General features: G+C 38.6%; 1 protein-coding gene across 1 annotated transcript in view; it reads left to right on the top strand.

Annotated features, from left to right (window-relative positions):
* The first annotated feature begins 1,796 nt into the window (after positions 1 to 1,796).
* The window catches only part of LOC139734769 (TATA-binding protein-associated factor 172-like), a 78,580-nt gene continuing 63,681 nt past the window's right edge, over positions 1,797 to 16,695 (top strand). Inside the window, exons 1-12 of the mRNA XM_071645563.1 lie at positions 1,797 to 1,807; positions 4,632 to 4,755; positions 6,986 to 7,103; positions 7,502 to 7,657; positions 8,186 to 8,349; positions 10,082 to 10,218; positions 10,681 to 10,804; positions 11,681 to 11,839; positions 12,504 to 12,596; positions 13,249 to 13,425; positions 14,273 to 14,413; positions 15,139 to 15,390. Coding sequence (XP_071501664.1) covers positions 1,797 to 1,807; positions 4,632 to 4,755; positions 6,986 to 7,103; positions 7,502 to 7,657; positions 8,186 to 8,349; positions 10,082 to 10,218; positions 10,681 to 10,804; positions 11,681 to 11,839; positions 12,504 to 12,596; positions 13,249 to 13,425; positions 14,273 to 14,413; positions 15,139 to 15,390 — 1,656 coding nt within the window. The remainder of the gene's footprint in view (positions 1,808 to 4,631; positions 4,756 to 6,985; positions 7,104 to 7,501; positions 7,658 to 8,185; positions 8,350 to 10,081; positions 10,219 to 10,680; positions 10,805 to 11,680; positions 11,840 to 12,503; positions 12,597 to 13,248; positions 13,426 to 14,272; positions 14,414 to 15,138; positions 15,391 to 16,695) is intronic.

The following is a 16,695-nucleotide window of genomic DNA, read 5'->3' as shown; positions in this document are numbered from 1 at the left end:
ATGTACAGACATTTCATATCATTGAGCTGTGGTGGCTCAGTGGTTTAGACCACTGACTATCAACCATGAGGTCCCTGGTTCAACTCCACTGCCTGCAGTGGTTGTGCCCCTAGGCAAGGTTTATCCTCATTACCTGAGTCTTCTGAAGGAGACTTCAAGCCGCCTGTCCCCTGGTTCCTTGCTGACATACATTCATTTTTTTTTAACAGCCATAGAACACAAATCACGATTCAAATTTATTACTACGTACACTGCAAGATGATGGGTCATCATTGTTTTCTGTACTGTAAAATCTGTTATTTTCGCGAGGAATTATTTTTGCAACTTTTGTGAATCACTGTTAGGCCATGAAAAACATTCTTAATTGATGGCAGGGATCGCTTGTTTTGTAGCAAAGCCAATCTTTGATAGAAGGTGAAAAGAACTGAACTGTTTTAAATTGAAGGGTATTAAAACTCTGTACTACAATTTTACAGTGTATCACAAAAACCTTAACTAGTTTTCAGACACTGTTTATTTTGTACCAAGTTGGCTTTGCCTGATAGCCAAAGTCAACATGTGAAATCAAAAATGGGTCCATTGATAACCTTTATTTCTTTCCAAGACAAATTTCAGCACACAGCTAGTTAAACACACACGTACTTTAAAACCAGTTTTCAGCATTCATTTTCTAACAAGTTGGCTCTTTAATCTTTTTTTTTTTCCAGCTCAGTCACACTGTAAGCCAGGAAAGCAAGTAAAGTGTACTCTCCAAAAGTAGAACTAAAATATTTTGGATATTAATAGATCTTGCAATGACAACTTCTTCCCCTCTAGAGCTGGGAGATCACAGAGAGCCAGTATAGTAGCTGTCATTACCACTGAATCATATTCCTAAATAAGAATGTTTTTTTGGAGTACAGGACAGTGTGATTCAGTCGTTAATTGTGTTATCGGCTTGAACCCTTTAGATTCTCTTGAGCACTGGCTTTGTTGCCATTGTGAGATTTATGTAGATGAAATGTGACACCCCGCTGGTCATCAGGATCGATCTACAGTGTCTCAGTCACACTACTGCTGTGCTGGTAAAACCAGACTGCTGTACCCATTTAAGTTTCTTGCTTCTTTAATGTAGGTTTGGTGTTTAAGGAATATGATCTGTAGCTACAGACTATACATTTGTATGTTGGAAGTCATCTCATTCTATTATTAACTGTCTGCTGTTTTACATTTATCCCCCCCCCCCCCTTGGAATGTCAAAAAGATACTTTGCATACACCTACAATTATATTGATAATGCTGCTCTTACAGTTATAGAATGAGAAATAACTTGATTTCAAAGTACAAACTTGACTGTGACCCTTTTTCCCTTTTTAGTGTTTTTTTTTTCCAATAGAGCTCAAAGTTAGATTGTAAAATGTGTTTCTTTTTCTTTGCATTTTGAACTTATGGACAGCCTCTTCAGTATTAAAGGTTGATAAAGCATCTTAGGCATGTTTTCATAAAATAAGTTTGATCTATTAGACAATTTAAGAACAGGGTCAATCCATTAGGCAAGAATTTTACAAACTTCCTTAGAAAGTTTTGCCAGACTTGTTTTTTTAAGTCAGCAACAACAGCAAAAGGCAGAAGTGATTATATGTATTCATATCTAGTACATACATTGTAGGTATTTATTTTTGATCATAGTTTTTCATTCTGTGTGTTCAACCATGCAGAGGAAGCCATCCCACATCACCGGAGGACCACTGAAGCCTGAATCTTTGCTGCACATCCCTTGGGAGAGCCATCCATGATCTGTGTGACTGCATGCCGAGATGGCCACCAGGTACGATCTTGATCACCTCACAGGCCCTCCCAATTCTCTAAACTCCGTTGACAAGCCAAAGATGGCACCAGAATAGCTTGTGTCAAATTTTAGAATTCAATCTCATCAATTTGTACCTGTCATCCCCCATCACCATGGTGCTTATTTCTACTGACAGTTCTCTGATGGTTAAATCAAGGCAATGCAGTGAAGTATGGATTTAGATGACAAAATGGGATTCTAGGCTGAGAAGTGCAAGAATATGTAGATTTTGTCGCAAATTTTTGACATGCCTGTACTGCAAAAAGGACTCAAATATATATAAAAACTGAACTTGAAATCAGTTGGTGTCAGCATGTTTACCTCATAATTATGACATAAAAATGCTTCTGGTAGCTGGTATTGGGCATGGTATTGAATTTCATTCGATGAATCGAGCTCCGGTGTTTGTGTGAGCCATATGATTTGTGTTTTTTTTTTCCATTGGCTAGTAATACAAATGTAGCCTCTAGGGGTTGTCATATTTGTCATTTCAAGTTCTGTGTTGGTGTTTGTGTTGCTATGTGCGAGACCCGGTTTTACATCCATGGATGCATGTTGTATATGTGCATAATCTATGCTAATGTAATGGTTGCCCATGGAATGTGCGACAGACACTTCAGACACGGCTTCATAATCTGAGCATGTGAACAAGACAGTTGTATTTTGAAAAAGGGATGAAATTTGTTGCATTTTAGTCCGTCTTCCCAATTATGTGTCTAAAACTAAGCAGTCATGATGACATCTTTGGATATAATTGACTTGAACCACACACCATCATTTTTTCTTTTTCATAACGCATTTCCAGCACAATCCCACAGACTTTCCGGCAGTGTTTACCATAACCCTAGGTGTTGGGATCAGTAATTGTGATCGGTATCGCTTGTGTTAATCTGACCGTCAGTGTTGGAGCTCGATTTAAGGCAGTTGTTTGGGTGATAGCATTAACACCAGCACTGGCATCAAACTTGAAATCACGCACTGCGTGTAGACACCTTGCCCACGGGACTGAGAGAGTTAATAAGGAGAGGGAAGGAAGAGATACACTGTACGCAAGAAGGAAGCATCACTCTGTAGCCGGAGGTATAGAGGAAAGTGGGGAATGTCTCTTCTCAGTCTCAACGGCTAAATGGTTGCTATGCTGCTCATCAAATAGCTTGAGACATAAAAATACACAGGCACATACAATGCATGCCATACACCACTTTACACACACACACACACACACACACACACACACACAGACTACAAACATTGCTGGAAATGGCTCCCTTATATATCAACACCAATGTTGTAAAGTTTCAATGTATTGCAACTAAAACATTATTGCAAGAGGAAGCTGCCTAGCCTTTTTCCCCAGTAATGATTGACTACTATGTAAATATCACTGCCTACATTTAGGCTGCATGTGAAACTAGATGTTAATGGCTTTTAAAAACACAAGTGAGCTATTAAAGCTATACAAACCTTGCAATACAAGTCATATACAATGATTTAATCACTACTACATCTGCTCTAATTGTATTATGGGAAACTACATTTGTGTAAGGTGTATTAGAAAGAGAGGGAGAGATTACTGTATCTGTTGTTTTCCATCAAAATCGAAATGTTATACTGTACATGATCATAAAAAGTTGGCTGTGCATGATGGATAATTGTGTTGCCTTTCTGTTTTAATAGTTCTACCCTAATAAGCTAACTGTTTCACTTTCTTTCTTTCTTTCTTTCTTTTTTTGTACAAGTGTCCATGTATTGTAGCTCCCAGCCATGTTTAGCTGATATATTACGTTTATGCAAAAGGAAGTTGCCTAGTACATGTAGGCTACAGTCTTTCTGACCCTGGCCATGTTATTAAAAAAAAAAAAAAATGGATCATGGTACAAAATTGTATGTGAGCATTTGACATCTGTCAGAGGTAAAATTATGTCTGAGTAGACAGAAAAACAAATTTAGCAATTTAATATCTAAACTTGTTTGTATGAATACATGATGTACAGATATACTCTGTACAAATGCATGTTTCTTTAATGATTGGTTATGTACATTTGCAGATAGTGTTTTTTTTTTTCAAATTTCATTGTCTTTGCTTACATTTGTATTTATGTGCAAGATGACAGATAGAAATAATTAAAAAAAATTGTTTTTTTTTCTGGTTTTTGGATTTTAGGAGTGTTTCTGCTTGGCAAACTTAATTTGCAGTGTAGAATAGTGTTGCAATAGAACACACCTTGATCGCAAAAAAGTGATGTACAATGTACATATACAATGGCTAAGTTGTGTTTTGTCATCCTACGAAGTGGTCAGTAGAAGCAATAGATTTCAGACACAGTCTCAACCTTTTATTGTCTAATTACCAATTTCTAACCCTGAATCAGGCATTTTATGTAGACCTGTTGTAACTGGCCAACACTTAAGCTTGATTTTATGGGTGATGTGCGTTATTCAGAAGGTTCATTATTTCAAAACGCGCCAATTTCATATACCAGAATGTTTGTTAATCTGAAAATGAAATGTGTTTTGTTAATCCAAACATTAGTTGCATTATTCAGATGGTTCATTAGTCCTAAAATGAAAAAAGTTTTTTTTTTTTTTCAAAAGGTTCATTAATCCAAAAATGAAAAAAGTGTGTGCTAAGCAACCTTTGGAATTACAAGCCCTATACAAAGTTGTGTATCGTTTTCAGATTCAAATGAACCTGCAATATAACAAACCTTCTTTTATTATCAGAATTACAAACCTTTTGAATAATAAAACTTTGGAGTGACTGATTTTATCTGAGTAACCTGTCGTGTCCTCTCTAACCCAGATTGGACAGGCTGTTCCTCCTCCTTGATACCGGGTCGACGCCCGTCACCAGAAGAGCCGCCGCCCAGCAACTGGGAGAGGTACAGAAGCTCCACCCCCATGATCTACACATTCTACTGTCCAAGGTGAGTCGGGGTTCACTCAGTGACCACCCCTCCTCTTTAATCCGTTGAGGACTGACTGATTTTGCTACAACACGCATTTCCCATAGACCCCTGCTCGAGTATAATCGGGACTCGTCCTCAACGGGTTAAGTTTTTTAACAACCGACAATTTGATTCATGATTTACATATCTCTGCAGCTGTGTGCGTATGTTGTGCTTGACATCAAAACAAACCAGATTTGTGATGCTTTTGATCAGAGTTGGTAAAAAATATAACTTAAAAGCAAGACAAAAACATAACTTACATTTGAGCACTACAAACGTATGTTTGAATACAAACCTCTTTATCTCAGTGCTTTTCACAGTGTATTTCAGTGTTTGAACAACTTGTGTAGCAGCTCAGCATTGTACTATTTGTACTGAACTGCAAGGTATCCATATGTTACAGACAAAACACCCAAAAGGAAGTATGATCATTTTAATGAAAAGAAAAAAGTGTGTCTCTTCTGGCATACTTGTATGTGTGCAGACAGTAGACAAAGTGTTCATTCATCCTGTACATCAGTAAATGTTATTCTTTACAAGGAATAATTTTCCTGGTATTGCATGATTCGCATTGCAATTTGCTGTGCACTTTTTATACCACTGAGCACACTTAAACTCTCTTTTGTGTAAAGTGTACAGGATACCCTTTAAAATATCATTCATCAGCTGAAATTGCTAATCAAATTTTAGTTGGAAAATCATTCCGTTCTTTATGAAATTCTGAAGTCCTAAACACTTTGTACGAGACGTGCGAGGTTCCCATTGGCAAGGAATCAAGTTTACCGTGTATTCAGGAACAGATGTCTCTTGTGGCATATTATGTACACAAACAAAAGTTGCTTATCACTAATTACGTGTATGTACTTTGTGACTCATGTACTCGTTATGTTAGTTAATGTCCTATCTATGTGTTTACATTGCAACCAATACTGCAGACATTATGAAACTTTGGACATGATCACCATGGTTGCTTTGTTTTGTAACCACTGAATGTAGGCATGGGTGTTTACATTGCAATATCGGTGTTATGCCGAGAGACAGGCTAGAATAGGCTAATTCACTGGGTACCACTCACTATTATGCTCAAAGAGGAAACTGTCATAAAAAAAAGAGAGCTTGAAACCCGTTGTTGTTTCTGGGGGGAAAAAAAGAGATATTTATATCATTGCTGGGGTGACAAGACCTTGTATCTGAAATTTTGGTGAAAATGACTTTTTTTGGATTGATGGTGAGATAATGAGTTAAGTGACATTCTGCCCAAATCCTAGCTGTCCTACCCCAATAAAAGCTACCAAGGCATGTAAAAAGAAAGGCTATCCCATTTGATATAATGAATGCTTTGGCTGCCATGTTTTTCTGCTCTCCTGAACATTTGACATTTTGTACATACAAGTTCTTGTCGCCCCAGCAACGATATATAGATGTAAATTGGGCCCTATTGAAAAATAGTTTGCTCCTACAAGTAATACTGAGATCAAATCAGATGATATAAACAGCTGCAACATTGATTTATTAGCTGAAAACCCATTGTCCATGATAGTAAAAGGATACAAAAGATAGATAAAAAACTATGATCGTATGTTGACTAGATTCTATTTGAACAAGTATTAGATAAATTTGTCCATAATTGAGTTTTCCTACTCACATTCTTGTCTGTGTAAATGATATTCTGTTTATTGATAAAAAGCCTGATTGACAGGCACACAGGCAGAGACAGACAGACAGATAGATAGATAGATACATGTACATATAGATAGAGAGATAGATAAATAGATAGACAGATAGATAGATAGATGGACAGACAGACAGACAGTAAGATAGATGGATGGATGGATAGGTAGATAGATTGATACTGATAGAGGCATTGTAGATAGATAGATAGATAGATAGATAGATAGATAGATAGATAAGATATTAGATAGATAGAGGTAAAAAGGTATATAGGAAAGAGAGAAAGATAGATGAATAGAAAAACAGATAGATTGGTAGATAGATACAATGTAGGTAGATAGATAGATATACTTCTCCTCACTGCTGCAGCATGAACTGGTTCATGAGACATTTGGCCAACCAACTTTCTACAAACTTTTTGTCTGTTTGAAAATAAAGTGTACTCGTTTGATGCCTCTCCCATTTTGTGTTTAATACCAAAAGCCTCCACTATGATATTTCCTCCCTCCTGCAAACATCCACCCTGTGCATGCAGGTTCACATATATCTGAAGAGTGGGTCATGGGAAACGAGAATTGCAGCCAGCCAAGCGGTGGAGGCCATTGCCAAAAATGTACCCCAGTGTCGCCATGACAACAGGATAATCAAACAGGGTTCGTTTGCAGTTCGCTACATTATTTTTCCGGGATGTCTGTCAGGGACAGGATACAATTCTATGAATGTGACTTTATTTTGAGTTACTGAATGATGTTGTGCACAGACATCTTCCACCTAAAAATTTAATGCAATATTGTGATTATTCCTATTAGCAACACTTAAATGTATTATCCTTTGGTATGATATTGTCATTTTTGCATCTGGATTCTTTTTTTTTTTTACCATTACCCCTATTCTTAAAAGAACATTAAATTGTCAGCAATTTACGGACTTCCTGCTATATTCAGTCACTTTCAGTCCAGTTCTGCCTACGCCCAGATGGTTACCTTCATCAGATCAACACTAACACAGTTATATGATATTCATTGCATTCTCTTTTTCCTTATTCCTTCAGAGCCGGGAGAAGGAGTCCCAAAGATCGGTGCACCTGCCCTCCAACGCGATCCCTCGAGGCTCGAATTTTCGAAATTTGATGTGGGCAGGGTCTTGATGCAAGGAGCGTCACTCCTTGGGTCCGCTGGGTCGGAATATGAGCTAGAAGTTGATGCGGGTAATCCAAAAAGACCAAAAAAAAAAAACCCACAAAACAAAGTTGTTCTCAGTAAATTGGTTCTTTACTGTACACATGCTTCTCAGAGAACTAATTAAAGATTTTTCTGACAAAGATTAGATTGAAGATGTCTGTTTCATAGATGTGATTGAAGATGTCTGCTAATTTTGTGTGTGTGTGTGTGTGTGTGATTCCCCTAAGATGTGTGGAAGACTTCGAATGCTTTCATTTTGTAAAGTTTGAGTCCCTGGATAAGCATTTTCATGTGCTCTCCAAGAAAATTATGCCAGCGAGCTGGTAATAATATCTAGCATTGAGTAAGAATGAAAAACCCTTCAAATCATTTCAATATTATCCGCTTCATGAAACAGATCCAACCCATTCCTCATCTGCATTTCAATAGCAACATATGATATCATTCGTATAAGTTGAAGTATGAATTCTGTTTGAACAAATACTCCAATGTGTCATCTCGAAACTCTTGTAGACTTTGCCATTAAATCATCCTGTGGTTGATGTTCTATGCAGGTGGGGATCCCAAGGAGAGACTCGCCAAGCAAAAGAGACTGCTCCAGAAGAAACTAGGCCTGGATGTTGGCATCGTTGGCATGGAAACGGATGATTTATTCAACGATGAGGACTTGAAGTGTGTCGCCCAGAAACCATCGACATCCAATCTTCTCAAACCACCAGTGAGTGGCGTGAGGAATGTCTGTGGAATGTGAAATGGGCAAAAACCTTTCTTGCAAGTTTCCGGTGATGGATTTTGTTTGCTGGATGCTGAAAGTACATGTATAGACCTGTTTAGTTTTAGGAACTTATATTGGCTATAACAGGAAGAATCCTATTCCTAGCTTTCATAAGAAGAAAGAAAGATGATTCAATGGGTTACTATTAAAGTGTGTGGTTATGTCAGTGCATAAATTTAAAAAAAAAAATGTTTGGCATATATGACTCCCCCCACATACAGTACTCATTGGTTCCTGCCTGCTTTTCATCAAAATGAATAGCAGTCATGACAGTTGGTTTTGCAATATTTTGATACAGTGCACTCCCGTTATAACGAACACGGTTATAACGAAATTTCATTATAACGAAGTAAATCTTCTGGTCCCAAAATTATCACCATTAAAGTCTATGGTAAAAAAATTCGCTTATAACGAACACGGTTATGGCGAAATTTCCGTTATAACGAAGTCTTTTCCGAGCGCCACAGACAAAGAAAAACAAAAGAAACGTGCTCCGTTGTAACGAAATGCAAATTGCTTTCGAAAATACCTAGCGGAACAAGCATTTATAGCATCTCTGCATGGGTGAACGCTTCACACCACTGTGTGTTCGCTCTTTGTGTCACGCACAGTGTCTGAGGGGAACTTGCGTTTATTATTGTGATACAGTTATCTTATCACATTTCACATAGCTTTCCGATGTACGATGAGTATTCAGCAAACAGAATATGATATATATACGTGGTTTCCTTGTTTTCGTTATATATTGTATTTGTTCAGTTATAACGAAATTTCGTTATAACGAAAGAAAACTGCCAGTCCCGAGCATTTCGTTATAACGGGAGTGCACTGTAATTTGATTTTTGTCATACACTTTAATGATAAATCAGGCTCAGAAAACAGTGTGAAACAGAGCTTCCTGCAACTCCATATGCTTAATACTAAAAAAAAAAAAAACAAACAAACAATGAAAGGAAACCAATGGGCAGTATCAACCCAAAACAGATCAACATCTGTGTCATCAGATTACTCGTCTGAAGAGCATCATTGACTTTGTTATCTTCCCATGTTTACAACTGGTACATCATCTTTGGTGTGTTTGCCTTTAAAGGGATGGTGTAGCATTGGTTGAGGTAAAGATTTAGCCTTACATTTTTTTGCAAGATACTTTATAAACCATTTTGTGTAATGTTGAAGAGCATTCAGTTTTATGAGGAATTCAAAGTTCATTTGATGAAAATCGGTTTTGAAATGGCTGAGATATACAAGACAAAGTAAAACAAAGCGATCTTGATAAAAGGTGAGTCCCACCTTTTATTAGGATTGCCTTGTTTTGGATATCTCAGTCATTTCAAAACCAATTTTCATCAACTTAACTTTGAATTCCTCATAGAATTATATGCTCTTTCATATCTCATAAGAGGTTTCTCATTATCTCAAAAAATCATCATCAAAAATCATTGGAAACCTTTAGCCCCATCTCAACCGAAACTGTACCATCCCTTTACAAACTCAACTGCACTGCCTTGGCCACCATATTAAATATTTGTGAATGCCACAGTTAGCGACACTGTGAGTTGAATGAATCTGTACAGTCGCAGAATGGTAAATTGTGTGTCGCCCTTTTTCTTGGGTAAGCTTTGTCCTGAACTACCCGTATATGGCATTGAAATATTGATAACTCTCTTGATGTTAGGCTAGTGCAGCTGACATTGTGGCCCAGGAAATGGCCAGTCTGGGTCCTGGTCTAAGTTCCAGGGAGAAGAACAGGGCCAAACGGAAGGCCAAGCTGATGGCTAAGCAGCGCTCCAAAGACGGTCTCGAAGGAACCAGGTAGCATTTCTCTCTCTCTCTCTCTCTGGGGCATCTTGTCTCAATTTTCAATGTATGAACACATTCATCAATTGTCTTCTTATATCAAATTCTCCAAAAGCCAGTCCTGGAGCTAGTATTTTAAATACAGATCAGAGATATTGCACTGGAAAAGGAAACATTAGAATCATAAACTTGTACATTGATTCTTGAAGCACATGTAAATATTCATTGGATGTGACATAGTATTATTCTTCACCTTGTGCCATTGTCAATGTCAATGTCAACTCAACTCACATTATCAATTCACATTTATTTTTTTTTTCGACAAAAACATAACATTTACTCACTCTCATTTGTTACAGAGAAAAATGTAAATAATACATCGTGAAGTGAACAGAATATGCAACAGTAGCGAAACATTAAGAGAATGAAACATTGTAATGAATATTTTTTCTGCGTCTGATGTTTTCTCTGGAGTAGTCTTGACAAGGAGGAACCTAGCAGTAAGCGATTGAGAGCAGGAAGCACCGTGGGTAGCCAGGGCAGTGTGTCTTTTGACAAGGGGACAGCAGAAAACATCGACAGCACGATCTTCCTTGAAGAGGTGAGTTCACAAAAAGAGATTGGAATAAAGAAAAACATGCATCTACATATATTTTTTGCCATCAAAGTATAGATTCTGCATGATGATGATGAGGAAGATGAGGAGAAGGAGAAGGATGGTGATGATGACGATGGTGATCGTGATGGTGATGTTGGTGGTGGTGGTGGTGGTGGTGGTGATGATGATGATGGGGATGATGATAGGGATGGTGATGATGAAGGGAGAAAGGAGGAGGATTGTGACAATGATGATGATGATGATGATGATGATGATGATGATGATGATGATGATGATGATGATGATGATGATGATGATGGTGGTGATGAAAGCAATAGCTGTAGTTACCTTCTCAACCATATCATGCTGCTCAAAGCTAATTTCAAAATGTTGTAACCTTTGACATTAGAATGGAACTTGATTGCCATCACAATACTCCTAGTGGGATATTCTTGTCAGGCTGCTACTCTACTACTGTGTAGGCTCTGTCCAGCCACAATAATGTTGAGCTTTTTACTAGGCATCCATTTATACACCCGGGCAAGGCGGAGTGTAGAGGATAAAGTGCTGCCACAGATCTCAAACCATGAATTTGAAACTTCTTATCAAGAGCACAGTGAGGATTGGATGTCCACATTTCTTAGGTTGCTTCCTCTGGAGGAGCTATGTACTTTGTTCTTAAATATCATTCAGTGTCACATGGAGAGACTTTAAGTAATTGCAATTGTGTGTGTGTGAATGCACTATGATAGAAGTATACATCAAATGAGATGTCAACATGGAAGTAGGCAATAAGTTCAGAATAATCGTCAATTAATTACTGGTTACTCTTGTTGTGTCCCTGACAACTGATCTTCCCTACCACAAATCTATTCATAGCCCGGAGATTGGCCGTTCACGTCATTCTGTGAGCAGCTGACCAACGACCTGTTCCACCAGTCCTGGGAGGTGCGTCATGGGGCAGCCACGGGCATCAGGGAGGTCCTCAAGGTGCACGGCCAGAGTGCCGGCACGTCGGAGGAGAGTCCCCTGGATCAGGTAACCATGACAACCTGATGAGATGGTGATGAGAGCACTGAAGCAGTGATGATGGTGGTGATAATGATGTTTTGATGATGAGCGAGAGAAGGATGCTGCAGATGTGATGGTGACTTGACTTGTTGGCAGTAATGATAATGATGTTGATGAGGAGGAGGAAGAAGAAGAATAGAAAGAAACAAATCCTTATGAGGATATGATGATGTTGATGATGATGATAAGGAGAAGTATGTGCATGGAGATGATATTTCGATAAATTGATTGTAATGCTGATGCAATGATAATGTGGCTGAAGAGTTGGAAATGGAGAAATTGATATGCAGGGGAAATTCATAATCATGATAAAACTGATGAAGTTTTAGTAATGATGCATTTGACTGTTTAGCAAGATATCTTCTTAATATATGAAAAGGAGAAACAAGAGTAAGTGTGTATAAAGATAGACAATCACCAGGAATATGTGTGAGTACAAGATACCCGTTGAGTGCTGTAAAAGCATTGAATTGTCCTCTAAGTTGAACGCTGATCAACATCACAATGGCTGGTATTCATATTCTTTTTAAGCTCTTATTCTTTTCCATGCACGCTGAAATTAGTAAGCTGGCCTACTGAAACTAGCCATGTTATACCGTTCTGAGTCTGGTCTGTTCTTTCTCTTCCACAGTCAACCCTAAATGACATGTTTTTGGAAGATACGGCATTGCGCCTCCTATGTGTTCTGGCCCTGGATCGCTTTGGAGACTTTGTCTCAGATGAGGTATGATTTTTTTAAGAATTGCTGACATTTTCTTGATGATTCTGCGTTACAGTCGGTATTGAATGAGCTGTATCTATGACATAATGTAAAGAGTTGTAGTCACTGTCTTTGAGAGCTTCAGGAAAATTTTAGTATGATGTCTGTAGAAAATAATGCATCTATTCCACATCATGCTGTTTGTGGTCGAGATTTGAAGTACCGTCGTCCATGGTGTATTGCAAGAAGGAAAATAAGTGCAAGGCCTCTTTGTATAAATTTTTCCAAGCATATTGTTTTTACTGCACTATCTTTAGTTACCTTGTATCCAAGAACCAGTTTCCATAACGACGAACGGCCATGTCACTTTGGTACATGTTTGGTATCTTATACTGTATAAGCTGTTATTTTCACGAGGTTTTAATTTTCACAAATTTCGCAAATCATTGTTGAACCACGAATTTAACAACATGCAAAAATGTCTCCATGGGCCGGCATAATATAATAGTGCACTTATGATAGCTTTGGTGTCAATTCGCGAAAACAACATCTCGCAAAATGCCTGTGACCGCCTCATTTGCAAAAATATATGTTCCCAAAATAGCAGCTTATACTGTAGTTTCCATGCCTGTATAGCAGATTTATCAAATGTATCGCTCTTACCTTGTATCCCCAGGTCGTTGCCCCCGTGAGGGAGACATGTGCCCAGGCACTGGGCGTGGTCCTCCATCACATGCGGCGTGATGCGGTCCAGGGGGTGAGGACCATTCTTCTCCAGCTGCTGGCCCAGAACCAGTGGGAGGTCAGACACGGGGGTCTGCTAGGTCTCAAGTACCTCCTGGCGGTCAGAAAGGTCAGTCGGCCACAGGATGTATGACAGGGAATAATTTTTCTTCTCAAATTTGATTTTAGCAGTCTTGATCAATGGGAAAATACTTTTAACAAAGTTCTCTACGGTCCTGTGTAAAAAACCTGCTCCACACTAGAAATTTTGTATAGCAGTCTCATCAGAAATGCATAGCAAATTATGATGCAATACCAGGAAAATTATTTCCTGTATGACCTTTCATGTCATGAGAATGAGGAGAAGAGTTTAACATGGTTGACGGGATTAAGTGGAGTTATTGAGTGCCTTTAGAACAGCACTTCCTCTGACATGACATCTCGCTTCTCTAAAATGGTGTGAGGGGCAGTCCTGTTTGCTGTAGAATATATTTTAAAAGCTTTTCTTACTTGAGGAATGGCCGAAGTGAAAGGTCATGTTGAGTAATTTCGTTATAGTGCTTTAATGTTTCTTTCAGGCAAATCTACTATAAACCACTGTACAATGCATGTTTAGGGTTATGTAGCGTATGATCAGGTCATTTATAGAGTTTATTGCATGAAAATGTGCATAGGCACATATGACAGACAGGATTGTCGGGTATGACCATATGGTACAAAGCAAAAACCAAATCTTTGTTACCTATCAGATCGACTTTGAATGCCGTAGCATCAGTGGTGCCAGGAACATCTTATACAGGCTGATGGGAATGTGATGACAATTTAGACTGAAGGCTTTTGTGATGATGCTTTAGGTATGAATTTCTTCTGCGTAAAAATCAATCTAATTTGAAGAAAAAGGGCACATTGAGAAGGCTGGGTATTGTTTAATGGCTTTGGGGACGGTGAGGTCATGACTCTTGGGTTGATTTTGGCAGGAAATGACGGAGGAGCTTCTCCCAGTTGTGCTGCCCTCTATCATTCAGGGTCTGCAGGATGTGGATGATGATGTGCGAGCGGTATCAGCTGCCTCCCTCCTCCCGGTTGCCCATGTTCTGATCAAACTCTGCCCTAAAGAGGTATGACATGTGCAAACTGCATAAAAATGTTCCATACTGTTCTCCTTTTTGATTGTTTCAAGGCTTGTAATCCTTTATACCTTTCAGCACCATTAAGTGGTGTAGTGCCTGCAATTCAAGGCACTGTACAGTGTTAAGATGTTAGGCAATGAAGTGTTTAATGAGCATACCGATAGGGCATGAATGTTTGGCAACTACACTTTATGGTTGTGTGTTGTTTAGATGATCTACACCCTGAGGTACTCTCCAGTGTAAAGTGCCTACACTTTGACGTGTTGTGTACTGTACAAGGTTGGGTACCAACATTTGTAGGCATCGTGTGGTGTTAGTGCCTCCACCCATGGGTCTGTGCAGTTTTAAAAACCTGTAGTATGAAGCAGTGAAATGCTTAACAGTCTGTGTATTATATGAAGTGCTTAAATCATCTGAACTCTATCTGGGGCTGTTTATAGTATTGAATACAATCCATATTTTGTTTGCTCATCAGTGATGCTAAGACATACTGTAATGGATGTGTCAGTCAAAGAACTATGATAGTTTGTATAAAATAAAGGAAAAAGGGAATATCATTGAAAGGGGTTTAAAAAAAAAAAGCTGTAGACAATCTTAAAATACTCTGTCTCTTAGGACAAAATTTTGAAATAAGGCTGTGCAGTAATGGTAGGGGATGGAAAATACAAAGCTCAATAACATACAAGAACTTGCCTGTGTTGTCATGGCAACAGGTGATGCTCATCCTGCATACTCTGTGGGAAACACTGGTAGAGCTGGATGACCTGACGGCCTCCACTAACAGCATCATGACGCTGCTGGCAACCCTCCTCTCTCACCCCTCGGCCTGTCTCCAATCCAGTGTCAGCCAGCCCCTGGCCACTCTGGTCCAGCGGCTCTGGCCATTCATGCGGCACAACATCTGGTCCGTCCGCCGGGCCGTGCTGGATACACTACTCACACTCCTGTGCACAGACAATCCGCAGGTATTCCTTTCCCAACAACCTTCATTTGCTTTATCTCTTTCTTTCTTAATTTTAGTTCTATTCTACAAGGGTATTCTGTAAGAGGTTGGTATATACAGGTATGGTATTACCGGACACGCACATTTTTGCGTACTAATGACATTCTGTACGCGCGAGACTTCGTAGATTAGCCTCACAGAACTTTGTGTGGACCGAAATTGCAAAAAAATGCGACATAAAAATGTAAAAACACGAAGAAATTCACATTTTACCTCAAATTTATAGTTGAGTGACCCGCACCTCGTCATGGTTAATATTTATGCATGTTTGAATCACATTTCGTGACTGAAATTCTATGAAATCCCACTCACATACAGGAAAAATGCTGAAGATTCCGATAGAACCAAAAATCACTGATCGATATCGGAAATTTGTAGCTATCGTCCTCAAACGCAAATGATGCGGAATAGTTGTGCGCTAAGGAAGGGGCCCGCAACTCATCACCCGCGCATGCAGCTCCCATAGACAAAGCACGTAAAATAGAAGTTGTCGATTTCTCACAAGGTTTTATTGCATGAACTGTTCGAAATGTTCAAGACAGACATTTTACCGTAAAATGCAAAATTTGAGCCTCATTTGCCGATTTTTTCTTTGTCATCCGCTCGGTGAGAATGTGTACGGTGATTTGTGGGATGAATTGTGATTCTGGTGCAAGGACTAGGTGCGAAAGACGTTGATTATTTCATTGCGAAAATCGTGTCCGGTAATACAATGCGATTTTGTTTGAAGCATATTTTCTAAAAACTGGAGCGAACAGTTGACATAAGTTGGCTGAATTCGTAATTTCCAAGAGTCTGTGAATAAGTGGTGTTATTTTTAGCTGAAATTTCATCCTCTGAGTACAGAATTCAAAGCCACGAAAAAAAAGCGTCCGGTGATACGATCTACTCTCCTACCAAAAGGCACAAATCAATTTTCTAACTGTGCAGAACTTTGTGTTGGAACATGTATCTTCAAACATACCTAGAAAGCCAAATGCATTACATGTATGTATAATTTTTTCCCCATTTTTTCTACTTATTCATTTTGATGGTGATCATCTTAAACTACTTGTGTGTCATATTAATGCATGAGAAATGTAAGTCTGTAGAACGCCTACAAATATCCTTATTGAGCATTATACAAATGTCACCAATTATAAGTGCTATTATTAGTAATATCATAGTTTTCATTGTTATCTTATATACTATAAATGTCATAAAATCATCATCGTTATTTTTGCAGTTGTTGATATTATTTATTGTTATATTTCATGTTGACAGTGTG

This window comes from Diadema antillarum, unplaced genomic scaffold (assembly GCF_040938485.1).
Source record: "Diadema antillarum isolate AM-2024a unplaced genomic scaffold, OU_Dant_1.0 seq00000546_RagTag, whole genome shotgun sequence".
Taxonomy (NCBI): domain Eukaryota; kingdom Metazoa; phylum Echinodermata; class Echinoidea; order Diadematoida; family Diadematidae; genus Diadema; species Diadema antillarum.
Note: the sequence above shows the minus strand (reverse complement) of the source record. Positions and strands in the feature narration are given on the sequence as shown.